At 42.1% G+C, this 16049-nt stretch overlaps 1 protein-coding gene across 2 annotated transcripts in view; it reads left to right on the forward strand.

Moving 5' to 3' along the window:
• The window catches only part of jade2 (jade family PHD finger 2), a 162436-nt gene extending 149755 nt beyond the window's left edge, over window positions 1-12681 (forward strand). For both annotated transcript variants that reach the window (XM_034606899.1, XM_034606900.1), the window contains 2 exons: window positions 8718-8863; window positions 10839-12681. In XM_034606899.1, coding sequence (XP_034462790.1) covers window positions 8718-8863; window positions 10839-11510 — 818 coding nt within the window. In that variant the 3' untranslated portion in view covers window positions 11511-12681. The remainder of the gene's footprint in view (window positions 1-8717; window positions 8864-10838) is intronic.
• The last annotated feature ends 3368 nt before the right edge of the window (window positions 12682-16049 follow it).

The following is a 16049-nucleotide window of genomic DNA, read 5'->3' on the forward strand; positions in this document are numbered from 1 at the left end:
TTTATTAAATATATAAATGTTTAAATACTGAAAGGCAGGACTTGTGCTGCCAGTAAAACGTTAAATGCCTAATTTAAGATGAAAAAACCTAAAAACTTTACTTGTTTTTGTTATTGTGAGAAAAACAATTATAGGAACATGCAAATTATGAAGTTGTTCCACAGCGAAGAAATGCAGTTGTTGTTGCAGTTGCAGAAGTTGTGATATACTGTATGTTTGCGTAGGCAAATACAATGAAAAACAAAGTCCTCCATATCTTCAGGCTTCCTCTAAAAACAAACCCCTCCGCTGTGAATAGCTTCAATATGTAGGACGTGAAGTGGGTGGATTTGTAGTCTTATACAACACTTGTTTATATGTATCTAGAGCTAATAAGTTATGAATAGTCCTGTGATGACATTCTGCTACACTATTAGTTTACATGACTAATATCAGAGTCTGAATGAAAAATAGTTGTGATGATTAATTGAAATTCCTCCGAGTTCTTGTATGAGTAAAACCACCTGGATGATAGATGACATTTATAGTATTTTGACACTTTAAGGTGAATTCTCCCCTTGTCCGCAGCTGAAATAGAAAAAGACAATTTGTTTATGAGTGATGGGGAGTTGCGACACCAATGACTTATAAACATACAACTCACAACAAGACACATGAGAAGCATTAAATATACATGTGAGATACCTCCACCAGTAAAAGCAGCTTTAAAGCAACACGTGAAAAGTGAAGAGCTTTCTTTCTGCCTTTCTGTGATCTCAGAAAACGAACATGACAGAACGTAGCTCCAAGCTTTAAAATCACCCAACAAAGACGTCCCGCTGTCATCAAAGCATGAAACCTGGAGCCGCTCTGGCGATAACTAAGTGGGCTCTCACGTTGAGGAATAGAATATTTTGGTGGAAACTGTATACGACTAATGCACTCTATTGTTAATATTTCTAAAACATATAATCCACTTGCACTTGGATTTTGGGCTTTTTGTGTTAGCTGTGGCCTCGAGCTTAGAGAAATAGGCAGTGGAAGAAACTCCTTTATGAAGGGGAAATCATGTTGTGTACGCTACTGTGATAAGACCTCAGCAGTTCAAGCAATCATTCATGTTGGTTATTACAGATGTCAATCTTTGGGAAACTCACAATCGGACAATTATGTTGGACCCTTTCTAACATTATGACTCCAGCGGTGGAGAAAACCCTCTATTCTTAAAATCTTTATCCACAGTGCTAATAAGGCAGGCCACTCAACTTAGACTGCACTCCTTGCTGTCACTGAGCAACTTCACACTGCTAGAGCAGCCTCTCTCTCCTCTGTGGTTATCCTTCTCGTCCTTTCTGCTGCGTTTGACACGGTGAACCACCAGATCCTTGTTTCCTCCCTTCAGATTCTGGGTGTCTCAGGCTCAGCACTCTCCCTGCTCACATCCTACCTCAAAGGCCGTACCTACCAGTAACTTGGAGAGGATCTGTGTCAGAACCTTGTCTCCTCACTACTGGGTTCCCTCAAGCTTCCATCCTGGGTCCCCTCCTTTTTTCCCTTTACGCCAACTCTCTCGGGTCTGTTATTCACTCACGTGGCTTTTCCGACCACAGCCACGCAGATGACACCCAACTAATGCTCTCTTTTCCCCAATCTGAAACACAGGTAGCAGCACGAATCTCTGCTTGTCTGACTGACATCTCTCAGTGGATGTTCACACACCACTTAAAAACCAACCTTGACAAGACCAAGCTACATTTCCTTCCAGGGAAGAGCTCTCCCACCCATGACCTTACTATCACCATCGACAACTCCGTGGTAGCCCCCGTCCAGACTGCTAGGAACGTGGGTGTGACACTCGACAGTCAACTCTCCCTTATCGCCAACATTGCTGCAACAACCCGATCGTGTAGAAACATGGTGCACAACATCAGGAGAATACGTCCCCTTCTCACTCAAGAGGCGGCACAAGTTCTGGTTCAGGCTCTGGTTATCTCACACCTAGTGTATTGCAACTCCCTCCTGGCTAGTGCCATCCGACCTCTGCAGCTCATCCAGAATGCAGCAGCTCGACTGGTCTTTAACCTACCTAAGTTCACTCACACTACTCCGCTCTTCCGCTCCCTTCACTGGTTACCAGTAGCTGCCCGCATCCGTTTCAAAACACTAGTACTTGCGTACCGTGCTGTAAACGGATCCGGTCCAGTCTACATCCAGGACATGGTTAAAAACCTTACACCCCAGCCCGTCCACTCCGCTCTGCATCTGCCAATCGGCTTCTTGCTCCCTCACTGCGAGGGACACCTAGCCACTCAACAAAATCCCAAGTGTTTGCTGTCCTGGCTCCCAAATGGTGGAACGAGCTCCCCATTGACATCAGGAGAGCAGAAAGTCTACACATCTTCCACCTCAGGCTTAAAACGCATCTCTTCCGACTACATCTTGGTTAAGAAGATGATGATCTAATAATCATTGTCAACTCTGATGTTGAAAAGAAAAAAAGTTAGTTGTACTTATACATTGCACTTACATGTAGCACTTTGTAGTTTGGCTTTTTTTAAAGTAAAGCACATTAAAGTTCCAGTCGTACTGTGTTAGAGTCTCCTGTGGGAGTCCGCTTCCTCCTCACTCCCCCTCTGACCTGCTCTCACTTTACACTTTAACAATCTACACCAGCACTGATCACAAGTTATTAGGACACGTGCAGGACTGACTTTGTGTTTGTTTGATTCGCTCTAGAGTTTATGAGACACATGTTTAAACCTGCTACACAACACGAGACGTAACGTGACGCACACAGTCAGGACATCAGGGTTAAAGTGACCGGAACTATCCGGAGTCATGATCCGACATCATCGATTAATAATTATTTTAGAATATGGGACTAGAAGGTGAATATCCCATGGGATTATCAGTTCTGTGAAGAGGGACAGAGACGAGCAGACACACACTCCTGCAGACAGAAGAGAAGTTTCCTCCCGCAGATTACAACACAGCGCTGTGTCTTAACTTCTATTTTGCAGAAGAAGCGATGCCCAGTTTATCCAGGAACATAAATATGAATTCAGCAGGTTTTTATATAGATCAGTCATAAGTGTGAGTGATTAGAAAACATCACAGGAGCAGAGTCACTTGTTGACCAGCGGAGTAATGCGCCTCAGTGGAGCTGATTTAAGATAAGATCAAACTTTATTGATCCACACACCGGGGAAATTCAGTTGTTACAGCAGCAGGCGCAGCAGAATGAGATCGACAAGAGAATAAAGAAATACAAAAAAGGCAATAGAATAACGTTTTTTAAATATAAATTTATTTTATTTTAATATGCTGTGTATGTACATTATATACACCTTTTCCCTGTAGTGGTTTGTATGAAATGTTATTAGTAAAGTGCAGTGGCACAGGATAAATGTACGGGCAAGTCAAATCTGTTTTGTGCATAAGAAAAAACGTTTGTACATAAAAAAGTTATTTTCTGGTTATTTGATTTATAACGCGATGTATATCGATATCAACTGATGTGAAAAAAATTATCGTGATAAGATTTTTTTCCATATCGCCCAGCCCTATGTTGCACAAAATACTCACGAAATACTGCACCTTTGTCTTAAAAACTAATAAGCTGCTGGATCCGATGAGCCCAGACGGTCAATTTCACTGAAGATTAACTCCTTTTAGTTCAGTTCTGTCAACATTACATGTACACAACCTAAATCAAATGTTACATTTTATGTAATTACACTTTTATAGCTGTTATGTTCAACATATCTGAATATCTGTCGACCATTCACTCCACATTTTTTAATTACAGTAATGGACATTTAAGATTTTTATTTTTACTTCCTTCACAGTAAAACATAACAAATTGTTTAGTTATTTAAAGTTTTGGGGCTTAAAATTGGTCTCAAATTAGAGGAAAAACACTGAAATATTGTCATTGAACTGATAGATTATATGTAACACATTTAAAAACAATTCACTATTACACCCAGTTTAGCCTTATTTCAACCTGGACTCTTCTGTATGTTCTGGTATTTCTAAAACCTGTTGGGACCCTGATCAGTGCTCAGTGTGTTCCCAGTAAAATAGTAGAATGTTACTTTAGCCAACAGGAGTGACGTTGATAACCAAGTCTTAAAATTTGAAATATCTTTTACTTTATTCTATCATATCAGTTTTGATAAAGAGTTTATATAATGAACTGTTATATGAACGAGAGTATATAGAATATTGTCCATCATCATGTGCATTTGCATCTTACGTGCAAGATACAATCTGCATAGATGTTTTCAGCTTCTCACCCACCCACACAAATTTATACAAACACGCACACATGCGCGCACGCACAACACACACACACACACACACACAAAGCCATGACGCAGGGCTGTCTCATTTCCTTATTTAACCAGAACTGAGCAGCACAGAGCCAACAGTACTTTCCTGTCAAAGTGAATATGATCAATAAACACAGATAACAACAGAGGACAGGAGCATAGTTTCCCTCTGCCTCACTTTCCCCCTGCTCTGATATGATCTCCCTCTACTTCTCTATTTATCTAAGTTTCCACCTCGTCTGTTTTTCACAGTGAATCAGTCTCTTTTTCATCTCGCGCTCTGTGTTATATCACTGCCTCTCTCTGTTTATCCTTCCGTCTTTCTTCCTCTCTAGATCTCTTTCAGTCTTTCAGCCTGACTGCTGAGGGATGGAGGCTGCATCTAGATGTAGAATAGATGTTTGGAAATAATCTTTCACATAGTTTTTCCATGAGAAACAAGCCCCTCTGTGTATGTGCTTCACTTTGTTTGCGTGCCATGTGTCTGTTGTGTACGTGTATATATGTGTGTGCATAATATATTTGTTTCATTTGTATGTTTGTCTTCGCATGCTGTATGTGTTCAAATCTCACAGTCTCAGTGTGTGTGTGTGTGTGTGTGTGTGTTGGGCCATCTGTTCTCTGTCGGGTCTGGTCCTGTCTCCCAGGGCTTTGTCTTCCTCTCAGTGTTCTGGGATCAAGAAGACAGACATGTAGCAGAACTCCTCCTCAGATGCACTGTCCCCTATCCCCACTGTTTATTAGTGAGACCCATATGCCAGTGGTGATTGGAAGAGGGAATTTGAAATCTTCATAGTCACTGAGGAGTTCCATCCTCACAACTGAGATCCATAACTAAATTCAGTTAAGAAATGTAATCCAGTCTAATGGGCATGATTGAGTGTTTTTGGATGTTGCATTTTACTTTTCACTGGAAAACATTATCAAAAAATCACATTGACAGGCAGAGAGTTATTGCCTCTCACAACTTTTTGGGACTAGCTATTGTATAAATTAACAGTAGCATATTCCGAAAGGTGCAGTGGTTGACACGGAGGTTTCCCATTCAAGTCCTGGTTTGGTCAGGTGTGAATGGTTGTTTTTCTCTGTTTATTAAAATACGCTACCACGGTGAACCCCGCCAGTGTACAAGCCAGACCATTAGTATTAGCACAGTTATATATTCTGTTATTCATGGTAAAACTTGTTTGTCTCTATATGTTAGCTCTGAGATATGCTGGTGACCTGTCCAGGATGTACCCCACCTCTCGCCCAATGTCAGCTGGGATTTGCTCCAGCTCCCCCTGTGACCCTAAACAGGATAATCAGGGTAGATAATAGAAGGATGGACGAGCTGAAACTGCATAAAATCGGGGAATGAGGGGGAAAAAATAGACGTTAGCTAATCATAAAACTAATAAAAACCCATTTTGCTGCAGTGCAACCCTTGGTAATAAACCGAGGAAGCAGCAGCAGTGACACCAGAATGCTTTTTAATCTGGGATGTGGGGGAAAAAAGTTGTATTTCCTGTGTTTTTCCCAGATATCAACCATATTAGGAAGTATAATATGGGACAGAATATGAACAGACTACACAGTAGCGTGTTGTAGGGTGTAGGTCCTCTCTCTGAACTCTGCTTACTCTCTCCTCTCTTCTATCAACCTCCTGTTTTCTTCACACTTCCTCCATCTTTTTTTTTCCCCTCCGTCACCTATTCCCTCCCTCGGAGCTTTCCTGACTCCTGCAGAGACATGCTGCGTCATGGAAAAGACAACGGCGTGTGTGTGCGTGTGTGTGTGTGTGCGCGTGCGCGCGGTGGATAGCTGGTGTTACAGCCACCCCAGCAGCCTCCTGCCGTCCTGCTTGGCAGATTATTACAGGCTGTGAAGATTTATTATGTCGTGGCTGGAAAGACAGGGGAGGGGAAAAAAGAGAGAACGAGGCTTGGACCTCAAAAATATGTGCGCACACTTAGTCGTGTGTTTGTGTGAAGTCTTTTGTCAACATCATTGACATTTTATTCATGTTTATAAGGAGCTATGAGGCAGTTGTTCCTCAGAGGATATGACAGTCGTGTAGTGTTCTCATGCAGAGTTTAATGATTGTTTCTGGCTAAATACGAAAACTAAATGTCATTATTTTTCCATATGACAGACATCATGATTAACTTTTGCCTGCTGCTTTACCAACAAGGAACATTTTACTTTACTGTCTGTAATTTATCTGAACTTAGGACACATCGGTTGCTCTTTATCTACACACCTACTGAATATTTTCAATGTGTTTGTGTTGTTGTGAGCGTTAGTTTTTCATAGAAATAAGAGAGCTGTTATCATCCCACTTTGCGTGAACATCCTCTGTAACTACAAGCACAGACTCTTATCAAATCAATCATCTATCCAGAGTTTCATTTATAAAGTAATCAAACATTGTAAACTAGCAGGTTGTTGCAATCGAATGCAAAGTCATTGCAAAGATGCAAACAGACTCAAATTCTTCGGGGGGCAAGTGAATATCTAGAGTTTCTGCTGAGTGTTGAGTTCAGTCAGAGGCTAAAGTGAAGACACACATACTTCCACACACTCAGTTGTGTGTCCGTTGCTGGTTGTTACGTGGCTATTTATAGCAAATTTACACAGAGTGCACAGATCGTCACCCTCATGATTCAGGGCAAACAGCCGATCGTTTAGGTTGGGCACCGGTAGACGGTTCACTTTCAGGAGTTGGTCCAAATTTGCAAGTTATCTTTTTAATGGCCTTTCTTTTTATCAGCAGTCTGCAATGTGCAAAACATGTATATCAACCGTTTAATCTGTTTTTCATTTAATAATTTCATTTTTAGTTTAATTTCTCCAAAGCTAAACTTCAATGAATTTAAAAGGGTTTCAGAAATATTCAAAAAGTGGACTGTATACAGGATATTCACTCATGTGAACCACCTCTAACCGAAAAAAATATATATACATACATCTAAGTATTAGATAATGTAAAGATCTGAGTGAACAACTGGGAAGACAAAATGTGGGCACCCTCTTCCCTGGTAACAGGGGAGAAGAAGTGTATAAACTGACGGATCCCACCCCCACATTCTGTGTTCTCCCCAGGTTGCAGATTACTGCATTGTTGTTGTGTGCGTTTGTGTGTGTCAGGGTGAGAAAGACTAAAATGTCACAGACCTACTCACAGCGCTTTGGAAGCACTTTTACTGCCCACAATGATACAAAAGGACCCATGAAAACCTCCTAATTACACACAAATACATTTAAAAGCAGGGAGCTTTGTCGTCAGCCTCCCACACACACACACACACACACACACACACACACACACACACACACACACACACACACACATACTGAACTCACACACACACACACATACTGAACTCACACTTGCACAGCTCTCAGTCCCAGGCTGTTACAGTCCTGTACAAAGGAAACAAACAAGCTCTCTGCTGCAAAACGACTTTAATATATATTTTCATTATTGATGAAACCTACATGTTTGGATTTGGAGCTCATTCAGACACACATATCACTGACAACATGGACTGCTATCTTCCAGCTATTGACCTTATTTAATATTCGTTTACATGAGTTTCTAAAAGTATTCCCTTTTACATGTGACAGAGTATAGTCTGATTATGATGTGAAGATGTCAATGTTGCAAAAATACCCTGAGAACTCCAATAGTTTTAATGCGAATAAGATGTATACGTGTCAGACTAATGTGACTAAGGTTGGAACACGCCACTTGTCTGACCTCATTCAGGTTAACATGATCACAAAATGTGTTTCAAGAGTTTTGAAATGTTAAGTTACATATTTATTCTACTTATTGTGAGATAACAGAAACGACTACTAATATTACAGATACAGCGCCAATTACCTTCAAATGTTCCGAGCAGGTTTTATTCATCAGTAAAGATGGATTTACTTTTTTAATTTTTCTGTTAAAGTGATCCACTTTCAGTGACATGTGTTTAAGTTATTTAAAAGAAAAGAAAGTCTTAGAATAATTATTCCTATTTGAGATAAAGTACCTCTGTTGACTGAACTGACAGAGTGAAGTGAACCTGACTCAACAGAATCGAGGGATATCAAGTGTTACCTTGGGGCTCTTGTTCTATGTATGCTCTTTATTCTTTAAGACAGTTCCCTTCAATGTCACTCACACTTTTAGAGCAACTTTTTTCTTTGTTTATTAATAATTTATGAAAAATGTGCTGCTCCGCTCACCTATCTGCTTTGTCTTTCTCCCTCTTGTCTCCCTCTGTCTCCCTTCCCTTCATCCCCACCATTTCCATCCCATCTCTCACCTGTCTGACATCACCACTCCCTCTCTCTCTTTTCCTTGATATCGTCCCATCTCCTCCCCCCCGAATCCTCCTCCCTCCCTGCTCCTGTCCCTCACCCTTTCCTCAGGTTTGTCAAAGTCCTTCCCCCTGGACAACTCTTTGTTCGACAGCTGGCTCGCCCAGTCGGTTCAGATCACCGCTGACGACATGCTGAGCCAGTGGGCACTGGGTGCCCAGCACGGGGACAAGAGTGGCAGCCTGCTCTCCGACCAGGTAGGGCTTCAGTGGCAGGAGGCCTGGAGGATGATGCATTAGCTGTAATGTTATGATCCTAATACACAGTGACAGATTTTGTACTTATTCAATATTTTAAAAAGTGGTGTGCAAGTTTAGATTGGCTCAAGTACATGCAGAGGATATTAGATGTATTCTGGCTCTTGGCAATGAATTAAAGCAAACATGGCAAACTCCAAATGGCTAAAATTAGCAGCGTCAAACGGTCCATCGCCTCTTGAAGTGCATCTGAGTCCACTACACATACCTAATGCCAGGAGCCACTATCCTGCCTACAGACCTGAAAGACATGGACGTCCAAAGTTACATAAAGGTCTTGGCCCAAAAGTTGTTCTCAGTCAAGGAAGGGGGCAAAATCTCCACAAAACTGATGTCTGTAAAAGTAGAAAGAATGTGTAGGCGGGGTGTTCTTTCAAAAAGTAACGGATGCAGCAAACAGATATTAAACACTAAGTCTATCTTCAAATGTCAATACACAGTTTTTATTTTATCAACTTAGAAAATAGGAAAACACAAACAGTAAGTCAGTACTTTGTGAGCTTTTTCATCAAGGCTCATTGATCCAACAGCCAGTGCAGCATTAGAGTGCAGTATTGATGTATAAGATATTCAATTTGTAATGTTAACCCGGCTGAAAAACTTTATATTGGTGTTTTGTAACATCATTTTTTACTTCTGTTGTTTTTTTCAGTTTCACAATTGGTCGATTAATAGACAGAGAATTTATCAGAAGGTTACCACAGTCAGTTCCTCAATGGTTTTCTAAAGATTTTCAAAGTTTTTGTTGTAGTACATTATATAGTAGTATATGTATAGTATAGTGAAGTACTACAAGAGCCACAAAACGACAGAGAAAAATGACTGTGCTGTGTCGCCATCTTTAGGTTGACACAATGCCAACATTTTTGACTTCGATACGATACTAGTATAAAAAGTTATACTCAATAACGAAAAAAGGTTGTGCACTATTGTACATGTAATACTTTTCTTTGAAGCAATGCATATTTATTTAATTAATTAATTAATTAATGCAAGGAATGAATGCACCCAAAAAACTGTGTCTTGACCATTATGTAAGAAGACACAATTTTAGGATCAGCTGATTTCCCTACGTGTTGTTTTAATGCTTTAATGCAGCCTATAGGGTTTAAAAGTCTGGTTCTAGATCTGCTTCGGTACTTTTCGGTACTGTCGACAGAGAGTGTATCGTGGTATCGAAAAGGTATCAAAGTATCGATACTTTAGTCAACCCTCGATCTTTACATGGCGTTTGGAGTTATGTGTGAGAGCTGCTCCTTTCTTTGTCGATGAGTCAGATGCGAGAGCTGCTGGTCAGAGCAGAGCTGCACTGGGGCTGACCCGCTGTTCTCCTCCGGGAATGTGTTCTGTTTGTGTATCGATTGGCAGGAGGCTCCGACCACATTACATGACATAACTCCAATTGTTTGGAAATGTGTCGCAGAACAAAAAATAAACCAGAATCAGAAACATGGTCTTTTTTCAGTGAAGCAGAGATGTTGATACTTGATATCCTTAAAAGACAATCTGCAAAAATAAACAGAGCTTCAATTTATCACGGACAATTATCTAAAGCTTCAGGTTTTATCTTATGTTTTCTTGTCACATAATATTAAACCACTTTGTTTGGGATATTCATATTACTCAACAAATGTGGCATTAATTGCTCATATGTGAGTGGGTGGGTAATTCCTGTTCCAAAATATTAAAGGGAAGAATTTTGATCTTTTAAATCAGAAACGCAAGCAACGTGCAAATTGTATTTGATCTATGAGCAATTTTCCAAATGCAAAACTTGAACTGATTTGGCTGTTTTCTTCTCATCCTCCTCACTATGATCCACTCTCCTTTTTATTCATCTCATCACACCTCCTCTATCTTCAATGTCTTTCCATCTTTCCATACATCACCTCCCATATCTCCCCCTCTCATGCAGCTCCTGCAGGGCGAGGAGAGCCTGTTAAACCTTATGATGGAGAACTCCATGCAGTCCACCTGGAAAACACCCCAGCTGGGCCGCAAACGGGGAAGCAACAAACCCCGTGGTCGTGGACAACCCGCCGCCCCCGAGCAGCCGCAGACGCTCCTCTCGACGGCGGCGGCCATCTCCACCGCCAGCAGCCCCTCCACTGCAACAAGCCTCCGGGCGAGCGTGGCGGAGGAAAATCCCAGCCTTGTGATCCGGAGAGGGGAGAGGTCCAGGGCTTCCTCCAAGGTCCTGCACCATCACCACCTTCATCACCACCACCACACCAGGAGCTCTGACCTGCAGGGGGACCCACCACCACAGCCACCCATCTCCAGTATGGATTCCTGTCACATCTCGGAGGACCCCGGCCCCTGGAACAGCTTCGCCGAGGGGAATGATGTCGCATCAGGAGCTGGAGCTGTTTTCCCCATGGGTTCATACTCCACTTCCAGCCTCCAGCCTGGCTCATGGTTCCTTGACACAGGGGCTGTCATTTGCAGCAGGGCTCCACGGCTCCGTCTGGCCCGCCACGGCAAATCAAGAGGCAGGGGCATGAATGGAGGTGGAGGCGTAGGGGCACTGGAGTCCATGGAACTGCCGCTCAGGGACACGTCCCCTTCTGGATGCCACCGAGACTGACGGGGTACTTCTCTGACGGCGAGCAGAGCGATTCGGGACACGCGCTCTGGCGGACGCAAACTCCGCTTGCCACAGTTGCATTCTGGGAACGAGGACCTGTTGAGAAGGAGCGTGCTGGCATCTTAAAGAACCAAGACTTAAATCAACACACACTCACAAACACACAGTTACCCAAGCAGAGTCCCGCTGGCTAATTGTTTCTCCATCTGTGCCCAGTGATGGCTTCGTTCATCCAAATCCCGGTCACATCTACCAATCCGAAAATCTATTCAGCTCACCTGCTATGTTTTTTTTTTGGGGGGGGGGGGGGTAAATTTGAATGTAGCTGTTTGCCTGTCGTACATTAGAGCTTCTCCGCTGGACCGTAGTTCGTTGTTCTATAACGCGACATATTCAACAAATAGGAAACAAACATTACATTTAGTCATTTTGTTTCTGGGTGTTGAAGTACCCTGTTCTGGCCTCATGTCTGTGGTATCTGTCAGAACAAACACTTTGGGGCATTATTGATAATTATTGTTATTATTATTCAAGCTGGTTTCAGGGTCTCCATCTTGTTTGGTCTTTTATGGAGCAACATCCAACAAGTCCTTGTTTTCTTGAATATATTCAGTGGAAAGACAATTTCACACCAGACTTGTTCGAAATGTGTGTGTGTGTGGCGGTGACACCAGACAACACGTATCCAACCTTGAAAAGCACAACTAGCTTGTCATCAGAGCTGTATTTTAAGCACTCGTGTGGGTAATGGATGCTCCTTCAGGGTTGGGGTCAATTCTCATCACGTCAACTCCGTTTCAAAAAGTACTCTTCGAAGACTTCCCTCAAAATTGTCTGATTTTCCAGGATTTGAATATCAAACAGATCGACCTCAACCCTGGGTCTCATTCAGATCGCCACACGGAGACGCAAACCCACAGACGCACACACACTGACACACAAACTACTTAAAGCCAATCCCTTTGCTCACATCACAGAAAATATTGGCTCTGACTTCTGTCGGCTGCTTTCAAATTCTTCCTGGTTCTGAGTTCTTTTTTTATTTTATTTTTTTTTCAGCCCGAATCTTTGGAGAAAAAACTCTTTGTAGAAACTCTGTGCCTTCTGTCGCTCGCCCTGTGCCCCCCCGCCGCCCCTTCCCCCCAAAACCCCCACTTTCTCAATCAATCAATCAAACAATCAATAGGTAGATCAATTTTTCAATCGGATTTGTAACAATCAAAACCAAAAGGTAACCCAGTCGGATTGGTTACCGAGCGTGGCCAGCTCCTTGTCACCTTAACAATTGCCTAGTGCCTGAAACAAGGATGTGAATGCAGCGTTTGCCATTAATCAACAAAGCGTCTGTGACAGTTTTCAAAGCAGAGCCAAAACTGTGCTATCTGTGCAAAGAGCTGCCTACTGTTCTATGCCCCCACAACTAGATCACTGCAGTTCAGAGCCGTCGATGAGCAGAGTTCGGCCCGGTCGCACAATCCCAATGCAAATCAAGCGTTTTATGGATGGTGGCGAAGCAAATTGTTATCAATGTTTGTATTTTGAGTTCTGATTCCTCTGCTAGCTGCCGGGAATTCATCATTTATTAAATCACGTGGAAAAATTACCAGATTTTGAGCAAAATATCAAACAGGAGCAGAAACAAACTTCTCCTGACAAAACTGGAGAGAGGAAATCTCACAGTCTTGAAAATTAGGATATAATCTACAAATTCAGACAATTTGAAAGTTCCTTTCAATTTTTTTTTTCTAATAAACCTTTGTCTTTTTTCTCATTCATAAACTGATTAGTGACTCACTATGCTGCTTAACATGAGCATCCTCTGTGCAGTTTAAAATAATAATAATAACTTTATTTGTATAGCACTTATCTAAACGAGGTTACAAAGTGCTTATTTATCCATCATCATTTAATGATTCTTTAAATTTTTTTTTTTAATCCTGGGTAAACCCACTTAAAAAAGCAATTAAATCTTCTCCCATTGTCAGTAGAGGAGTTTGCCTTTCTGTTTTTCTCCCCCCCGTGCGTCATGTTCGATGTCACTCACACCCTGACTTGGTGGGAGTGAATGCTGATTGTATCAATTCCCATTGCAGACAAAAGCCAGATGTAAGTGGAAAAGAGGCTTTCCTGCAGCTTCCAGGCGTCAAGAGAAACAAGTTAGTCATTCTTCAGCTCCTCCATGTGATTCTACATGATTTATCATTTATGATATATATTTATTCATGTCGTACGATGCCCAACACTGACTCATTCAGCCAAGCATTGAGTGGTTGTGTGGCACAACGTTGCCTCCACTGACGTCTGCCGTGGCCACGCTCTTCTCACCGATAGCTCTGCTGCACCTTCTCCTCCTGTTCGCCGAACGATGACAATGTAATAATCAGCTTCAGAAGCCTGCGCTCTTATGTTCAGAAATTGAGTTGTTTGTAAATTTGTTTAAATCTTTTTTTAATTTTAATAGTTTTTTGTTGTTCTCTCAGAGAGTTGTATTTTGTACTTAAGCAGTCCATGGTATTTCTCAGGGGTTAAAAAAACTTTTAAAAAAGAAGAATAAAGGGTTAAAAAAATTATCAAAAATGCGACGCAAGGCGAAGATACATATATATACATATTTTATATCATATACAATATATATATATATATATATAGTGATGTGTGTATGTCTAGAACTTTCCTTATGTCACTGTTTGAACTCCTACATGACTACTACTGAGCATGCTCCCTCTCTCAGTGTGACCATATGACCATCAGCCCTGGGTTTAATAGTCTCAACCGATAATCAAGCTCATTTTAACTTCATTACCAGATGAGCCGGACATGTCGGATAATATTGGCTTGGTGGTCAACTACAAGATCAGGCCGTGTAATTACTTCTCTCGCCTCTCTGCAGTGAAGACCCGAAACCCATCCGGGGCCAAATTGGGTGAAATCAGAAATCTCGTGTGAAATTTAAGGGCTGCTTTACCCAGGTCTGATGAACAGACGTTTAAATAGAGGTGCAGGTCCAATGTACTTCCTCTGTTGTTTTCTGTTTGGACACCTTCTCACCTGTCCTCTGAAGTGACCACGCCAAAGAACAGATCTGTGCATCAAAGCAGCACAGTTTGCATCTTATCTACACAAACACACGTGCTCCGACTCTGGTTTTCAAGATGAAGAATGATAGATAAGGATGTCAGACAACTCTGCCAGCGCTCTCTGGGTCTGCTCTGGTTTTAATTTCGGTTTTCCTCGACCTGGTCCGCCCCGGCCCGTTGGCGGTTGGGTTTTGAAACACTGAAGTTGTTGTGGTGTGAACCCCTTTACTGGCACTGTTGATTCTGCTCCACCACCAATACACCTGACCTGGATTCTCCCATGATCTGCATTCACAAGGGGCTTCGCGCAGGAAAAGCCCGTCACCACAGCAACGGGCCGGCGATGGTTGCAAAAACACTCGCATGTTAAACCCCCTTCAGAAAAAAGCCAAATGCTGCTGAACTGAACACACAACATACAGCTTACACACACACAGACACACACACCAGAGCTGGTATAACAGGGTTATAATGTACAAGATGAATAGTTTTTTATGTATATGTGGTCCTGACTGCATCAGGAAGTATGAGCTTACTCAGAGTGCAACGCCCCCTATCAGCAGGAGAGTATTACTACAGGTGACCGCGCAGTGTCCCTGTCTCCTTCGTCCTTCAGGTGTAGCCATCGCAGAAGATTCACACCGTTAGTCTGCCACAATTTTCTCTTTTTCAACACAGATGCAGACACAAATCTGTAAAAATCCTCCATTGAGGTCAAGGGTTGGAAATTAAGTTTTGTCTCAAGCAAGCAAATTTTTATAACAGCATAAACGTAGGAACAGGTGGACGATTTTGAATTTCTGCGTTGGCTACCTCTATTACAATCGGCATGGAAACTGACCATAACAACTACCGCAACAACGCTCGTGTCTGAAAGCGAGGATGTGGTTTAGTGTCATTACGGCGCCACGTGATCCTCCGCCAGGTGGTTAGTACCGTTCTTGTGTTAATAGGACAGACAAATGTAATACTGGTCTCAATATTCAATGTTCAGAAGTAGCCTGACTTTGTAGACAAGGCCTCACATGTATGGCCTAGCACGTAGTAGCCAATGCCAAGGCTGCACAGTGCTGGCAAAAAAGAAAAAAAACAAAAAAAGACTTAATTTCCTCTGCAGAAATTTGTGTGGGTGGTTAGGTGAGTTAGACTTGCTGCTTCTCCAGATTCTCTCTCGTTTGAAAGTCAGAGAACAGCGTTGTTGTACCTAAAATTACCGTTTTGATAATTGCAGCTCTGATTTTTCTTTTCCTAGATATTGTGCAGCCTTAGCAAACACAAACTGGTTATTATTATGTATTTACAGTGTGGCTTCAATGCCCTCTCCTTCCGCTTCGTAGTTACTGTAGACTGGAGTCTTTTTGCCGGTTCTTTTTTTATCAATATCCAATAGAACAACTTCAAAGCATCGCTGTCATCTGTGTGGTACACTGGTGTGGGTGTTGGCTCACGGCCCGAAATGTGC

The sequence above is a fragment of the Hippoglossus hippoglossus genome, chromosome 14 (assembly GCF_009819705.1).
Source record: "Hippoglossus hippoglossus isolate fHipHip1 chromosome 14, fHipHip1.pri, whole genome shotgun sequence".
NCBI lineage: Eukaryota > Metazoa > Chordata > Actinopteri > Pleuronectiformes > Pleuronectidae > Hippoglossus > Hippoglossus hippoglossus.